The sequence below is a fragment of the Tursiops truncatus genome, chromosome 11 (assembly GCF_011762595.2).
Source record: "Tursiops truncatus isolate mTurTru1 chromosome 11, mTurTru1.mat.Y, whole genome shotgun sequence".
In the NCBI taxonomy this organism is placed as follows: Eukaryota; Metazoa; Chordata; class Mammalia; order Artiodactyla; family Delphinidae; genus Tursiops; species Tursiops truncatus.
The window spans coordinates 99,176,188-99,192,566 of NC_047044.1; the positions used below are offsets into that span (position 1 = coordinate 99,176,188).

At 56.4% G+C, this 16,379-nt stretch overlaps 2 protein-coding genes and 1 long non-coding RNA gene across 9 annotated transcripts in view; 2 read left to right on the forward strand and 1 right to left on the reverse strand.

Moving 5' to 3' along the window:
* Positions 1–8,016, forward strand: part of FOXM1 (forkhead box M1) — a 14,037-nt gene extending 6,021 nt beyond the window's left edge. For 3 of the 7 annotated variants that reach the window (XM_019925938.3, XM_019925937.3, XM_019925939.3), the window contains 5 exons: positions 46–174; positions 779–823; positions 1,370–1,439; positions 1,587–1,762; positions 6,041–8,016. In XM_019925938.3, the coding sequence (XP_019781497.1) occupies positions 46–174; positions 779–823; positions 1,370–1,439; positions 1,587–1,762; positions 6,041–7,051 (1,431 nt within the window). In that variant the 3' untranslated portion in view covers positions 7,052–8,016. The remainder of the gene's footprint in view (positions 1–45; positions 175–778; positions 824–1,369; positions 1,440–1,586; positions 1,763–6,040) is intronic. The other 4 variants (XM_073789161.1, XM_073789162.1, XM_073789163.1 and 1 more) reach the window with 3 other exon arrangements.
* Positions 6,909–15,720, reverse strand: LOC141275919 (uncharacterized). Its single transcript, XR_012324567.1, has 3 exons — positions 14,861–15,720; positions 12,383–12,487; positions 6,909–7,042 (listed from the first exon to the last, which is right to left on the reverse strand). It is a non-coding gene; the product is annotated as an uncharacterized lncRNA (long non-coding RNA).
* TEX52 (testis expressed 52) lies at positions 8,646–10,726 on the forward strand. Its single transcript, XM_033865665.2, is given in 5 exon segments — positions 8,646–8,682; positions 8,685–8,716; positions 10,012–10,183; positions 10,186–10,329; positions 10,332–10,726. Coding segments are annotated over 5 exon segments (618 nt in total). The 3' UTR covers positions 10,565–10,726.
* Positions 15,721–16,379: the final 659 nt, after the last annotated feature.

The window sequence follows — 16,379 nt, forward strand, 5'->3', positions numbered from 1 at the left end:
TTTGCAAAGCCAAAGTAGCTGATGAGTGGCATCCTCTACTTTCAGAACTCCATCCGCCACAACCTCTCCCTCCACGACATGTTTGTCCGCGAGACGTCAGCCAACGGCAAGGTCTCCTTCTGGACCATCCACCCCAGTGCCAATCGCTACTTGACGCTGGACCAGGTGTTTAAGGTAAGCATCCAAATAGGCCAGTGTTGGAGGTCATGAGATCCATCGCGAAAGGAAAGAAGTCCTCTTGGGACGAGCTCATCCGATCAGGGTAGAGTTAAAGGCCAGCCAGCCCGTAAGGGATGGTACACTTCTCTGCTAGACCAGGCCACAGAGAGGACTCTCTGATCCAAACACGGGACCTCCTGGGGCAGTGTTGCCCTGTGATAAGAACTGCCTGGAACACTTGTTAAAATACAGCCTCCTGGGCCCCTCTCTTGGGGCTTCTGACTCAGTAGGCCTGGGATGGGCCCAGGAATATGTGTTTTTAGCAAGAATCTCAGGTGATTCTTACAGAGGAAGTCTGGGAAACCTGGTTTTTAAAAAGCCCTTCTTTAGGCCGGAGAGCAGAAACGAAGCCCCCTGAATCTCTCATCAGAAGCGACTGCTTTGGAGTTTCAGAGCGCCCACAAGGGCGCCGCTAGCTGCCCTCGTCCTCCCGGGAGGGACCGTTGTTGAGGGTGGCCCTCGGCGTCCATCAGGAATAGGTTTACCCGGTCTGGTCAGCTTGACTGCACTGGTGGTAACTCCGTCTTGTTTCTCTCCCACGATGCCTGACCACCACCAGCCACTGGACCCAGGGTCTCCACAATCGCCCGAGCACTTGGAATCAGTAAGATTCTTTCCCTCCCGCTCGGGGCTCGGCCTTGCCTCCTTTCCACGCTCAGCATGGCTTCGGTGACAGGGACAAGACATTAGCAGGAAAGGGAGCCTGTGGCTGTGTGCCTGCCAGCCCTGAACGCAGGGCACCTGAGCTGCTGGGTGTTCAGGACACGTGACCTCCACCTCCTTCTGCTCCCGTGGGCTCATCACGGTGCCCCAAGCAGCGCGGCGCGTGGCAGGAGAACCCGCCATAGTCTCCCTGCAAGATGGTGACCACGGTGCATGGCACGGGCCTGGAGGGCGGCCGTCTTTGCTCTCACTTCTCTACCTGGCTTTTCTCTGCCCCTCATAGAGCTCCGTGCTTTGCATCCCGGGGGTGAGGACACCTGGATGAGGTGGTAGGACCGCCCACTGCCGTGTGTCTGTGCCACCACCTGCCCAGGGCCAGGCGGTCGGTTCGCTCCATGCCCGGTACCGGAGCAGCTGGTGGGGTCGCCTGCCTCGTCCCCCTGCGTCTCTGACCTGGTCTCTTTCTCCCCCTCTCTGCCCCAAACAGCAGCAGAAACGACCCAACCCTGAGCTCCGCCGGAACGTGGCCATCAAAACCGAACTCCCCCTGGGCGCACGTTAGTATGGGGGAGCCTGGTCCCGGGGGGCGCACCTGTAGGGAGCAGACTCGGGGGTCCCAGCCCAGGGAAGGAGAGCAAAGATCCCGTAGCCTGGAAGGGGCCTGTCCCTGGGTCCTGCTCCTGACCCCTCCCGGTCCCCCCCAGGGCGGAAGATGAAGCCTCTGCTGCCGCGGGTCAGCTCGTACCTGGTGCCCATCCAGTTCCCAGTGAACCAGTCCCTGGTGCTGCAGCCCTCGGTCAAGGTGCCGTTGCCCCTGGCAGCCTCACTCATGAGCTCAGAGCTCGCCCGCCACAGCAAGCGAGTCCGCATCGCCCCCAAGGTCAGTGCCTCGGGTTCTCTCTGAGCAGAGAGTCCAGTCAATTAGAGATTCTGCCAAGTGTCCCTTGAGAAGCTTATACGTCTAGTTGGGACAAGGCACCGGCGCATAGGAAAGTGCAACAGCATCATAAGAGCTAACAAGGAACCTGCCGTAGGACGTAAGGGATGTTGGAGGGCCCACCCATGCCTGATGAGTTTACAAGAGCTCAGACAAGGGTGATTATAACAGATGGGCTGGGACGGTTCAGGAGGAGTTCACAGGGAAGGAGGTTTTACAAAGTAGATTTGGGCAGCAAGCAGGTGTGGAGACGGCCTTTATTTTTTCTTTTTTAAATTTTTATTTATTTATTTTTGGCTGCACCACGCAGCCTGAGGGATCTTAGCTCCCCGACCAGGGATCGAACCCTCACCCGCTGCACTGGAAGCTGGAAGCGCGAAGACTCAACCACTGGACCGCCAGGGAGGTCCCTGGAGAGGGCTTTATAATGGGCATGCCCTGGAGGCCCCCAGTAACCATGGTCTAGTGATGGGCCAGTCTAGCTCTGGGTTTCTCAGCCTCCATACAGCTGACATTTAGGGCTGGATAATTCTTTGTTGGGGGTGGAGGGGTGCTGCCCTGTGCACTGAAGGGTGTTAGCAGCATCCCTAGTCTCTCCCCACTAGATGTCGGGGGCACCGCCTGGTGTGACAATTAAAATGTCTCCAGGTGTTGTCAGATGTCCCCTGGGGGGAGTTGCTTCTGGTTGAGCATCAGTGGTCTAGCCTCGAGGGCTGAGGACAGTGAGTGAGGACCGTGCTGTGATGCAGAGAAGGATTTGCGAGCAGGAGCTGGCCTGTAACAAGTACAGGAAGGGCCCCTGTGCCCCTTTCTCTGAGATGGAAGTAGCGGGGGCTCCAGATAAAGAGCCTTGGGTTTGCTCTTGTTTTTTGTTTTCGTTTTGTTCTGTTGTTTTTGGTTTTTTGGTTTTGGGGTTTTTTTGGCCGTACCACACAGCATGCGGGATCTTAGTTGCCGGACCAGGGATCAGACGCCTGCCCCCTGCAGCGGAAGCATGGAGCCTTAACCACTAGACCGCCAGGGAAGTCCCTGTTTTTGCTTTTGTTTTTTTAATTTAAAAAATATCATTTTAGGGCTTCCTTGGTGGCGCAGTGGTTGAGAGTCCGCCTGCCGATGCAGGGGACACGGGTTCGTGCCCCGGTCCGGGAAGATCCCACATGCCGCGGAGCGGCTGGGCCCGTGAGCCATGGCCACTGAGCCTGCGCGTCTGGAGCCTGTGCTCCGCACCAGGAGAGGCCACAACAGTGAGAGGCCCGCATAACGCAAAAAAAAATATATATGTATCATTTTAATATACATAAAAGTATACCTACGAGCATAGATAATTTTACATAAATGCATTCCTGTGGTTGTAGCATGTACACTGTTTTCGTTTCAATGCAGTCTTTTTTTTTTTTTTTTTTTTTTTTTTTTTTTGCATTACGCGGGCCTCTCACTGCTGTGGCCTCTCCCGTTGAGGAGCACAGGCTCCGGACGCGCAGGCTCAGCGGTCATGGCTCACGGGTCCAGCCGCTCCGCGGCATGTGGGATCCTCCCAGACCGGGGCACGAACCTGTGTCCCCTGCATCGGCAGGCGGACTCTCAACCACTGCGCCACCAGGGAAGCCCCTCAATGCAGTCTTTTCCATCTCCTTTTCTTCTTTTTGCTTCCCCTCGCCTCACCTTCACCCATGTCGCCCCTGCTCCCCGTGATAAGCCATGTTGACAGTTTAGCATGCTTTCTCCCACTTGTTCATGCTCTTAGTATACTCTGCATACACCGATCGCCACAGCCATGTTATACACGCACACACCACACACAGCGTTGAAAATGGGATCGTATTACACTTTTTTTTTTTTAATTTATTTTTGGCTGTGTTGTCTTTGCTGCTGTGTGCAGGCTTTCTCTAGTTGCGGCGAACGGGGGCTACTCTTCGTTGTGGTGCGCGGGCTTCTCATTGCAGTGACTTTTGTTGCAGAGCACGGGCTCTAGGCGCGCGGGCTTCAGTAGTTGTGGCTCACGGGCTCTAGAGCTCAGATTCAGTAGTTGTGGCGCACAGGCTTAGTTGCTCCGCGGCACGTGGGATCTTCCCGGACCAGGGCTCGAACCTGTATCCCCTGCATTGTCAGGCGGATTCTTAACCACTATGCCACCAGGGAGGCCCTACACACACTTTCTGCCCCAGGGAAATTCTCCCAAGTCACTTGGCATCACTTTAATTTATTGTTTTTTGTTTTTTACTTTTTTGAGGGGTTTTTTTGTTTTTTAATTTTATTTTTTGGCCGTGGCAGGCAGCATGTGGGATCTCAGTTCCCCAACCAGGGATAGAACCCGTGCCCCCTGCAGTGGAAGCGCAGAGTCTCAACCACTGGACCACCAGGGAACTCCCTAATGCATTTTTTTTAAATTTATTTATTTTATTTATTTATTTTTGGCTGCATTGGGTCTTTGTTGCTGCACGCGGGCTTTCTCTAGTTGCGGCGAGCAGGGGCTACTCTTCGTTGCGGTGCGTGGGCTTCTCACAGTGGTGGCTTCTCTTGTTGCGGAGCTCGGGCTCTAGGTGCGTGGGCTTCAGTAGTTGTAGTACACCGGCTCAGTAGTTGTGGCTTGCAGGCTCTAGAGCACAGGCTCAGTAGTTGTGGCGCATGGACTTAGTTGTTCCGCGGCATGTGGGATCTTCCCGGACCAGGGCTTGAACCCGCGTCCCCTGCATTGTCAGGCGGATTCTTAACCACTGCACCACCAGGGAAGCCCTGCATTGTTTTTTAATGGCTACATAATATTCCATGGTGTGGCTCTGCTGTACGTTTTCCAACCATTCCGCTTTCACGGGCACATTATGTTTCTAGGTCTTTTTGCCCTATGGCGAACATTGCAATAAATATCTTTGCAAGTATCTTTCTTACTAGTGTTTTTATTTCTGTGGGAGAACCAGACATGAGATTGCTGAGTGAACAGTTATTTTAAAGTTTATTAAATATTGCAAGATTGGCTTCCAGAAAAATCTGTGATAATTCACACATCCACCAACAAGACCTATGTTTGCCAGCCATGGGTGTTATCAGTCTTTTTAATATTTGCCCCTCTGTGGTGTATGAAGGACAGCTCCTTGTTTCATTCTATCATCCTTTGCTTATCGGTAAGTCAGCACCTGCTCACTGCGTTTGGTCACTGGGAATTTTTCACTGTGAGACGATTATTTATGGACATGGCCCATCTTCCTATAGGGTTTTGCTAATAATTTGTGATTTCTTTGTTATTAAAATATTAACCTGTCTTTTAAGATTTTTTTTTTTTTTCTGTACGCGGGCCTCTCACTGTTGTGGCCTCTCCCGTTGCGGAGCACAGGCTCCGGACGCGCAGGCTCAGCGGCCATGGCTCACGGGCCCAGCCGCTCCGCGGCATGTGGGATTCTCCCGGACCGGGGCACGAACCCACGTCCCCTGTATCGGCAGGCGGACTCTCAACCACTGCGCCACCGGGGAAGCCCCGATTTTACATTTTTATGGAGTCAAGTATGTCTCTCTTCTCTTTTACAGCCTCTGGGTTTCCAGTCTTGGTTAAGAAGTTCACCCCCCGCCCCTCAGATTGTACATGTAGTTTCCTAGATTCTCTTTCAGGATTTGTGTGGTTTTAATTCTTCTGTTTAAGTCTTTGTATGTGGTATGAAACAGCCATTTATTTTCTCTCAGATGGATACTAATTATGCCAGCACCACAGGAAACGCTGTCTTTTTTTTTTAATTTTATTATTATTTATTTAACTTATTTATTTTTGGCTGCGTTGGGTCTTTGCTGCTGTGGGTGGGCTTTCTCTAGTTGCGGCGAGCGGGGGCTACTCTTCACTGCGGTGCGCGGGCCTCTCATTGTGGTGGCTTCTCTTGTTGCAGAGCACGGGCTCTAGGCGCCAGGGCTTCAGGAGTTCTGGCACATGGGCTTAGTTGCTCCGCGGCATGTGGGATCCTCCCGGACCAGGGCTCGAACCCGTGTCCCCTGCATTGGCAGGCGGATTCTTAACCACTGCGCCACCAGGGAAGCCCAGGAAATGCTCTGTCTTTTACCCCCAGAATTGAACTACCACCTTCATCATCTAGTCTCATGTCTAATAGTCTTGAAGACTTTAGAAAGACAAAAGAGGATGAGTACCCGCATGTCACTTGTCTTAGTCATGTACTTGTGTCCCACCCGCTGCCTGGTTGAATCTCCAGACCTGGCTTTCACCTTAACCTGCTTGCCTTCCAGGTGCTGCTCGCGGACGAGGGCGTCGCCCCTCTGCCCACGGCAGGACCAGTGAAAGAGGAGAAGCTCCTCCTTGGAGAAGGGCTGTCTCCTCTGCTTCCAGTCCAGTCCATCAAGGAGGAAGAAGTGCAGCCTGGGGAGGAAACGCCACACTTAGGGAGACCCATCAAAGTCGAGAGCCCGCCCCTGGAAGAGTGGCCCTCGCCCTGCCCATCTGTCAAGGAGGAATCGTCCCCCTCCTGGGAGGATTCGTCCCACTCCCCCATCCCCAGGCCCAAGAAGTCCTACAGCGGGCCCAAGTCCCCAGCCCGCTGCGTCTCTGACCTGCTTGTCATCAAACGCAGGGAGAGGAGGGAGATGAGCCGGTCTCGAAGGAAACAGCACCTCCTGCCCCCCTGTCTGGACGAGCCGGAGCTGCTCTTCTCCGAGGGCCCCGGGACTTCCCGTGGAGCCACAGCAGGGTCCTCGCAGCCTGCCTCCCAGCTTGGCTCCTCCCAGGAGGAGGGCGGGCCTTTCAAGACACCCATCAAGGAGATGCTGCCCATCTCCTCCACCCCGAGCAAATCTGCCCTCCCCGTGACCCCCGAATCCTGGAGGCTCACACCCCCGGCCAAAGTTGGGGGGCTCGATTTCAGCCCCGTACGAACCCCCCAGGGTGCCTTTGGGCCCCTGCCGGACTCGCTGGAGCTGGCGGATCTCAGCGCCACCCCGCTGAAAAGTGTCCCCCTCTTTGACTCCCCCCGAGAGCTCCTCAATTCCGAGCCCTTTGACATCACTGCTGACCCCTTCAGCGGCTGTCCCTCCTCAGATATGGAGGTCCCCAAGCCAGGCTCCTCCGAGCCGCAGGTTGCCGGCCTCTCGGCCAACCGTTCTCTAACAGAAGGCTTGGTCCTGGACACGATGAATGACAGCCTCAGCAAGATACTGCTGGACATCAGCTTCCCCGGCCTGGAGGAGGACCTGCTGGGCTCCGACGACGTCGGCTGGGCTCAGTTCATCCCCGAGCTGCGGTAGAGACAGGACCGCACCGCTCAAGCCGGCGGCTCTCCGGGCGCTCTGCGCCAGGACAGCAGGCGGGGGCCGTCTGCTCCTCCAGCCCACCTGGCCTGGTGACGCCAAGGCAGGCGTCACGCCAGAGCCGCCACTGGGCCTTCTGCAAGCCGCGAGGTCCTGGTGACCAGTCTCCGTGCCACCCACTCCCCAAGAGAATCTGATTCCTCCCTCCCTACTAGGAGCTGCGGGTGGGAACAGCAAAAACAAGGGTGAAAAGAGATGAGGAGCCCCCCCCCCCCGCCCCCGACTGTTTGTGCCTGTGCCCAGCCACCCCCCACCTTCCCTGCTGCGGGCAGGGTGGCCCTTGTAAATGGTGTATATGTTCCTAATTATCCTCTAATTATAAACGTAAACCTATCTCCTTAGATCATTATCTAGAGACTGCCAGAAGGGGGTCACAATAACCAGGAGGTTCAGTTCGCTTCTGTTACTTGCTTTTGGTTCCTGCAGTAGGAAGGGCTGCAGTGCACAGTTCCTCCCAGGTCCCTCCCTCAAGGGTTCCTCACTGTAGGTGCCCCGATACGCGAGTCAGCCTGCCAGGATCCCTCCTACTGCCACTGCCTCCCACCTGCCCACGTTTCCAAGTCAGCTTTCCTGCAAAAAGAAATCCTGGTGAAAGGGTCTCTTATTATGGGTCAAGAGTGGGGCGGGGGCAGGGAGGCACCTGGAGCAGAGTGGGTGCCCAGATGTGCCCGAGAGACGTTTCTCTGATAAGGTCCCTGATCATGCCAGAGAGACGAGTTAGGAGGCGGAGGCCGGCTGGCCTGTCTGCCTGCCTGTCTGCGCTGGTGCCGCAGCTTTGCAGAGAACCCAGCTTTGCAGAGAGCCGCCCTGGGCCCCAGCTGACCGCGTGCACAGCCCCCAGCTCCAAAACACTACTGTAACTACCTACTCAATAAAGCCCAGGGGCACATGCTGGTCTGTGGCGCGCTGGTGTCTGGTCCCTACGGTGTGAGGGGGCTTGGGAAGGAAAGTGGGTGACGATGAAAATGGTTGTGACAGGGAAGATGCAAGGCTTGAAGCCAACACGGAGCCCTGGAAGGAGAGTGCAAAGGGCTGTGGCCCGGTCACCTCCCTCCTCCGCCCTGGCACGTCCTCCCAGCTCAGCAGTCAATTGGCAGTTTTCCCAGTGCCGGGCCTGCACAGCCAGCCTCTTTGGGGGACCTCTGAACCTGCTGGGTCACTTAGGCCTTCCAGGGCTCCCTGAAGAAAGGCCTACCCAGGGGCACGCGCCCACCAACATTAGGGAAGGATGGGCCCAGTTACAGGCGCCTCATGACCACCTCCACCCCCAACCGGAGGCCTGGGAGCCAGCCCGCCCTGCTTTTCTGCCTCCCACCTCGAAGCAGCTCCTGTTACGAGCCCTATTCCCCACCTGCCTCACCTGAAAGGCAGCCAGGGCCCGAGGGACTGGTGAGCCCTCCCAGGGAGAGGTAAGGGCCTCCTCCCTGCGTCTCCACCCAGGAAGCATCACCATAGCAACCCCAGCAGCAAACAATGCTGGCAAGAAGGTCTTCCCTACAAAGCTGCCCCTCCTGCAGGGAAGCCCAGGAAAATGGCCAGCAACCGGCAGAAATCGCCCAGGGGGCAGCGTGACCCGCCCGCATCAGAGAACCTTTCCTGAAGGCGGTGGGCGGGGCCGCATCTCTGCAGCTGCCTTTCTGTACCACACTGGGTGAGGGGCTGTCCCCAGCCCCACCCCCCGCCTGCCCCCTGCCCGCCCTGGGGTGGGCCATGCTTTCTCCCCTCCGGGCCCGTGAACCCTTGTCCTATGACCCTGTGAACACGGAGCTCAGGGCAGAGGAGAGGAAATGTCTGGTTATGACATCCAGACCCACCCCTGCGGTGTGCGTGTAGACATGACTAAGGGGACTGGGCCCAAGCAACAGGTGAGTTTTGGGGATCAGAAAAGTCCTAGCGGCTTCCCTGGTGGCGCAGTGGTTGGGAGTCCGCCTGCCGATGCAGGGGACACGGGTTCGTGCCCCGGTCCGGGAAGATCCCACGTGCCGCGGAGCGGCTGGGCCCGTGAGCCATGGCCGCTGAGCCTGCGCGTCTGGAGCCTGTGCTCCGCAATGGGAGAGGCCACAACAGTGGGAGGCCCGCGTACCAAAAAAAAAAAAAAAAAAAAACAAGAAAGGAAAAGAAAAGTCCTAGTGGGACGCAGAGGCATTTGGAGGAGCCTGGTGTCCTGAGTGGCACAGACTCAGTGCCGGCTCTGCTGCCCTCACTCTGTGCCGTGGGCAAGTTATTCACCCTCACGTGCCTTGCTTCTTGCATCTTTGAGATGCAACAAGAACACTTACTCGCAAGGTGTGAGGGTTAAATGAGATGAGGATAAGTATTTCGCAAAGTGTCAAGTATATATCTGCCACTGTTTATTTCACGGGGGGTGGAGGGGCGCCAGAAAGGAAAGGAACCCACATCTGGATGCTTCCTACACGAGGGGGATGCACCAATGACAGAGCAGCGGGGGACGGGAGGGGCGGGGCAGAAAAGCTCCAGCCCCATTCCCTGGAGAATGGTTTCCCTTCTGCACTCTGCTTGGAAGGGGTGTTTTCCCTCACACTACCTCAGGTCCAGTGTGCCTGGAGAGGAGCGCCAGACCCCAGGCAGGAACGGGGGCCCCAGGATGGGGGGATGGTGAAGGCAGAGTGAGGAAAGAGAAAATGTCAGCTGAGGAAAGAGCCTGGGAAAACACAACCTGATAGATGGACAGAGGACAGTCTATGAGGATGCGTGCAAATCATACCAAGCGGCCACGCGCTCTAGGCAAGAACCGAGAAAACGTCCCGTCCTGTCCCAACCCCCCTGCCCCTGGTCACCCGGTCCCGATGAGAATCTGGGTCTGGAGACCGCGGGCAGCTTGTCCGCTCCAGCCGAGGAGAGGCAGAGGGCTCCCAGGCTCCCTTGTCTCTCCCTAGATGGTCCACGCCCATGAGACCCTCCCGACGCCCCACACGTGGGCTCAACGCGAGTTCGTCCTCCCCAGGGAGTCCTCAGAGCTGCCCGGCCTCACCTGGCAAGCCTACCACCAGCTGGCCCTGAAGCTGCCACCCTGCGTGGAAATGAAGGCCAAGGTGCGTCATCGACTGGCCTGCCCCGGAAGGATGCGGCCCAGCACACCTGGGGCTTCCACACGTGGCTGCATGTGGGACGTCTGCCGGCCACCTTCCCCGCCAGGCCTGACAGGCCCTATGACAGCAACGTCTGGCACTGGTTGACGGATTCCAGGGCCCACCGCCACCCCCGGCAGAGCCCCCGGTGCCCCCTCCGTCCTGGATGGGTCAAAACAGCTTTCTGACCTTCATCTCCTGTGCTCCTCTCTTTCTGGACGCACAGAGGAGGCAGCAGGTGATTCTCAGGACAGTGAAGGAGCTGAGAGAGGTGGGGAAGCTCACGCTGAGGAGTGAGGTCAGGGCACCCCTGCTCGATGCCAACGGCAATGTCCTGCCCCCGAAGAACTTCAAGAAGTAAGAGGAGCTTCCTCCTCGGGGAGCCCACCCAACCCACCCGTGCCCAGGGGACCCCTCCCTCTTTCCGATTCCTGTTTCTGACGTCTTACCGTCCCTCCTCTGGTCACCTGAAAACTCAACTCTGTCCAAACGTAGCTGGAGGGACCGGGTAGAGGCCAGGGAATGACAGCCAGGGGCGGGGCTTGATTACTTAACGAAAATGTAGGGGAGACAGCTGTGTATTGATACGTGATGCCTGCCAGGCCCCAGGGATACAGAGAAATGTCATTCAGTCCCTGCCCTCAAGGAGCTTCTGAAAGGCGGCTACCAACACACGTGCATGGAAAGACAGCTCTCAACACCAGCCCACGTGTGCCAAGTACCCAAAGCGTGAGACAGACAACGGGTGTTGTGAGGACGTCAATTATTAATAGAAAGAGCCGAGAGCCCGAGGCAGAAGCTTGGATTAAACTCCAGACTGTGTCACTTTGGCAAATGGCTTAGTTCTTCCAGACTCAGTTCCACGGTTGCTGAAAGATGGGTGGGGAAGGGGGGAGTGGTGAGTGCCATGCCCACCTCACTGCGTGAAGATAAAGTGGGTGAACGGGCACATTAAGTCACCATAGCAAACACAGACGTTATTACAGAAATTCAGAAGGGGGGGGTGTCATCTGGAGCACCGCCCCAGGAAGGCTTCGTGAGGCGGGCTAGAGGGGTAGAGGCTGGGAGGGGAGGAAGGCTTCGGAAGCGTCGAGAGGAGGGGTGGCTGGTGTGAGCAGAGGCAGGAGTGTGGAGGGACTGTCCCTCCCTGCCCATCGTGGGCATGCACGGGGCATCTCCACTCCGCTGCCCTCTAGGCTCTGGGCATGGGTGGCAGGAAACAGGGAGAGGAATGCAAAGCGTGTCTCAAACTCCAATCCCATTGACAGAAGCCCCAAGGGACTGGAGTGGGAGGCTGCGGAGGTGTTTAATCTTTAAAAGAAAAAGCCAACAGTTGGTGATTTTGAGAGACGATTACTAGGACCTCGACTTCTCTCTGCTGTCTCGCAACGCTGACCACTGACGGCTACTCCGTACTAACTCTGGACACACGGACGTGGGGAAGACTCAGATCGCTGCTCAAACACCTCACAGCCAAATGGTTCTAATCACTTTACTATATTACTTAATCCTCCCACTACTCCCTGAATAGAAACTACTATTATCAACCCCCTTTTACAGATGGGGCATCTGAAACACAGAGAGGTCAAGTATCTTGCCCAAGTTTGCACAGCCAGTAAGAGCAGAGCTGGGATTTGAACCCAGAGAGCACAGCTCCAGGGCTTCATTCTTTTATTCTTTTTTTTTTTTGCTGTACGCGGGCCTCTCACTGCTGTGACCTCTCCCGTTGCGGAGCACAGGCTCCGGACACGCAGGCTCAGCGGCCATGGCTCACGGGCCCAGCTGCTCCGCGGCATGTGGGATCTTCCCGGACCGGGGCACGAACCCGTGTCCCCTGCATCGGCAGGCGGACTCCCAACCACTGTGCCACCAGGGATCCAGGGCTTCATTCTTAACCACCACGCTCCACCTCCCCTCCTGTCGGACCCAGGAATCAGACAAGTTCACAGCCAACATAATGCTCTATAAAGGTAGCAGGAGAGAAATACAGTAGCATCCACAGAGAGCTCGGCCCAGTGCTCTGTGCACAGGGAATATGTGTGTATGCTGGCAGAAGCGGCCAGGCCCTGGGAGTCGAACAGAACTAGGCTGGAATCTACCATCGCAAACTTGCGACACAACGTCAACATTCTTAAATTCCTTGAGCTTCACTTTCCCCAGGTGTGTATTGGAGATGTACCTGGTACCTTTCGGGGTATGGCGTCTGGCAGGGAGAAGGGGCTCAATAAATCATCTCTGTGTGAGAAGGGTCCTGGTTTCGCTGGCTTGCTGCTGTAGCCCGCCCCTGGAGCAGGAATAAAGGAGGAGGTGGCATTGGAGCTGCACCTTGAAGGGCATGTGAAGTCCACCAGGTGGCAGCAAGAGAGAGTGAGAGGGGAGGCCCGCCCAGTCTTGTGGCCCCTGCGGAGCAGCTCTGGAGGGGCTTCAGATGAACCCCGTCTAGGAGATGAAACAGCACATTCTGAGCAAGAGGACCACACAAGGCTTCCAGACGCCCATGATCATGGGGAAGCAGGACATTTACCTGCAAACCCTGCCTCCCTCCAGTCCGACAGTATGTTAGAATCACCGGGCCCACTTCAGAAAAATGTTGAGGTTTGAGCCCCACCCGGGAGAGTCTAACTTGCTTGGCCTGGGGGAGAGTCCAGGCACCGGTGTTTCTAAAAAGCTCCCCAGGGTGATTCTAACAGGCAGTCAAGCCTGCGAACCTCTGATCAGCAAACGGGAGGATACCTGCTGGGCCAGGGCAAAGCACGATGAACGATCTGCCAATATTCAACCCTGTTGTATTGAACCAAATACCGCAGGTCTGCAGAAGAGTGAGCCATGAGACCGGTGTCGCAGGGCAGCAGGGCAGAGTGGGAAGGGCTCCTGGACTGCGTTTGTGGAGAAGGTGGAGCTTGGAGGACAACTGGAATCTGGACGACCCCCTTACAGGCTACGTGTCCGAAGGATGGAAGATTGACCCACCAGATAACATGATTTCACCAGCCTAACGCCAAAACGCACACACAGGGTGCAGGCCATTGGGCACAGGTCAGTATCCAGGTGGGGAGAGAGCTAGAAGGGGCCTCCACAGTCTGATGGCTGACAGCTGGCGGAAGGCAGCATCTCCTCCTCTTCTGCCCCCTCCATCATGCCCAGGTCTCTCCTTTGACCTCTGTCCTCTCCACACCCCTTCCCCCCCACAGGTACCGGCACATCTCAGCTGGTGGAAGGTGTGAGCCTGGAGGCCTCCAGCTCATGCCCAACCCACTTCCCAGTGATTTCGCCAGGAGCTGGCCCTGCCCAAACCCGCTGCCTCATTACCGGGAGAAGACGGTCAAGTTGGCCTTGCTGCCCAGGGCGCCTCTGAGTCAGGACCTGGTGAGGAGTCACCAGACCCTGCTAGTGGACCGGGTGGTCTTGCCCCTCCATTATCTCTCCAGGGCCCATCCTGGCAAAACCTTAGCGAGAAGGAGAAAACCTGGACACATCTAGAAGAGTCTCCAGATGGGTGGAGACTGCAGTGGGCATACAGACCCCCAAGCCCTTGTGTTCTCAACTAATGTACCTTCAGCAAGAAGGCTTGGGTGGCTGAAGGGTGCAGGCTTCTGCAGAACCGAGCCCCTGCACCATCCTCCCAACTTCATCTGTACCCTAGGCTCCTGAAGATTCTACTGAAATTCTAATTTGTTCTGTCACCCTCAGAGGACCCCTCGCGGCAGGTAGGAGCACTGGTGTGGTGGGGAGAGCAGAGGGGGATCCAGTTCCTGCAGACTGCTGAGGAGTGGGGAGGGAGAAGGGGTGTGTGTGTGTGGGGGGGGGATCCAGTTCCTGCAGACTGCCGAGGAGTGGGGAGGGAGAAGGGGTGTGTGTGTGTGTGTGCGCGCGTACGTGAGTAGGTGTGGAGGGGGAGAGGCGCTGTAAGACATGTGGCTCTCGTAACCCATTTGCAATAAGACTGGGATTGGTCAGGATACAGAAAGCTTCTCCCTGGACAACTTGACGCCTGGACAAATCTCAGAAGCAAGCCTGCTGGGCTGCAGGTCCCACACAGGGTTTGGGGGAGCAGAGGTCAGGCCAAAGCTGTGCTGGAGGATGGAGAGTCAGGTCTGAGGAAGGCTGACCAGGCTTCGGTGGAGGGACAGGAGCAAAGTGGGGACTCAAGGTAACGGTGGGAGCAGTCACCCCAGAGCATCATCTTGGGCCTGGGCCCGTGCTGCTGACCCCTCGTGCCACAGCTTTTGCACTGGGGGGTAGCGGCAGAGACACGTGGCCTCAAGTGGAGGCAGGTAAAGCGCGTGGGTCCGCAGGGTGCTGGCCGGCTGGGGCAGAGAGTGGAGGGGGAGGGGCAGCGGGGAGTGGCCAGAGAGGGAGAAGCTGCAGGTGGGGCCCACCTCACCTCCCCCGGCCCCTGGCCCACGCCATGTCGGTGACCTTCCCCATCGGGGCTGCTCTTGGCTTCTGCTCACTGCCCTCTTTGCCCACTTTCCTCAAGCTGTCAGCACCTGGGAATCAAACACCACTGGGGTTCCAGCCCTGGCATAACCACTAACCAGCTGTGTGCCCTTTGGGAGGGTCCTTTTTCCCCTCAAGCTCTCAGCTTCCTCCTCTGCACAGCGGGAGCCACTAGGGCGAAAATAAATGGAATAAATAAAAGAAACAAGTGACGCACCTGCAAAGTGCCTGGCACAGCGTTGGCCCTCCGTACCTGCAGCTGTCAATCATTACCTGTAGAATAAAAGTAATAAGTGGGTGGGACACGATTCAGCCTTATGGAGGAGTGAAGCACTGACACACGCAAAAATGTGGAAGAACCTCGAAAACATGAGTGGACGACTCCAGACACCAAAGGGTGCATATCGTACGATTGCGTTTCCAGGGAGAGTCCAGAGGAGGCGAATCCCTAGAGACAGAAGGTGAATCGGTGGTGGCCAGGTGCTGGGGAGGGGGATGGGGGCTGAGTGCTTCATGGGTACAGGGTTTTCTCTTGGGGCGGATGAAAATATTTTGGAACTAGAGAGAAGTGCTGCTTGCACAACATCATGAGTGAACAAGATGCCACTGGATTGTACAATTTAACATGGTAAATGCTGGGCTTCCCTGGCGGTCCAGCGGTTAAGACGCCATGCTTCCAATGCAGAGGACGCGGGTTCAATCCCTGGTCAGGCAACTAAGATCCCACGTGCCACAGGGCAACTAAGCCCATGGGCCACAACTAGAGAGAAGCCTGTGCACTGCAACAAAGGACCCCACGTTGCCACAACTAAGACCCAATGTAGCCAAACATACATGAATAAATATTTTTAAAAGGTAAAAAGATGGTAAATGTTATGTGAATTTCATCTCGATTAAAAATAATTATATAGGACTTCCCTGGTGGCGCAGTGGTTGAGAGTCCGCCTGCCAATGCAGGGGACAAGTGTTCGTGTCCCTGTCTGGGAAGATTCCACATGCCGCGGAGCGGCTGGGCCCGTGAGCCATGGCCGCTGAGCCTGCGCGTCCGGAGGCTGTGCTCCGCAACGGGAGAGGCCACAGCAGTGAGAGGCCTGCGTACCGCAAAAAAAAAAAAAAAAAAATATATATATATATATATATATATATATATATATATATATATGGTATGTATAGAGAATTTCCAAAATTCCTTCTAGTTCCAAATCTACAATTCCACCATGGTCCTTCTCCTGGCCGCCTCTCCCTGTGGTGGGGTGGCCCAAAGCCAAGGGAGGAAGGAGAGTTTCCGGAGCTCTCTAGGGGAGGGTGGGGCTCGGGGAACGGGCGTTCTCCCCGCTCTGGATCAGGAGTGACGGTGGAAAGGAGGAGGTCCCTTGACTCTGATCCTGGCATGTCAGAGCGGGGAAGGCCTCTGGGAAACAAGCGTTTGCATGGTAAACCGAGGCCCAAGGCCGAGGCGATTTGCTCCGGGCCACAAAGCCGGGTTGTCCTTGCCCTCCTGGTACAGCCAGACCTCCAGGGCCTGTGCTGTCATCCTGCTTCTCAGCCTACTTGCCCATCATGCCTGGGTTTCGTCACCTCCAGCAAGAGAAGCCCAGGGCACACTTAGAGGGTTAATAGGAAGTTCTGGGGAGTGAGACGGAGGAGAAAGCCTCCCACTCTCCAGCCCGGAGCTGGGAGGGAGGGTAGAGGGGTGAGCTGTGCTTCCACAGACGCCCGCCTTGCAGACCCAGACC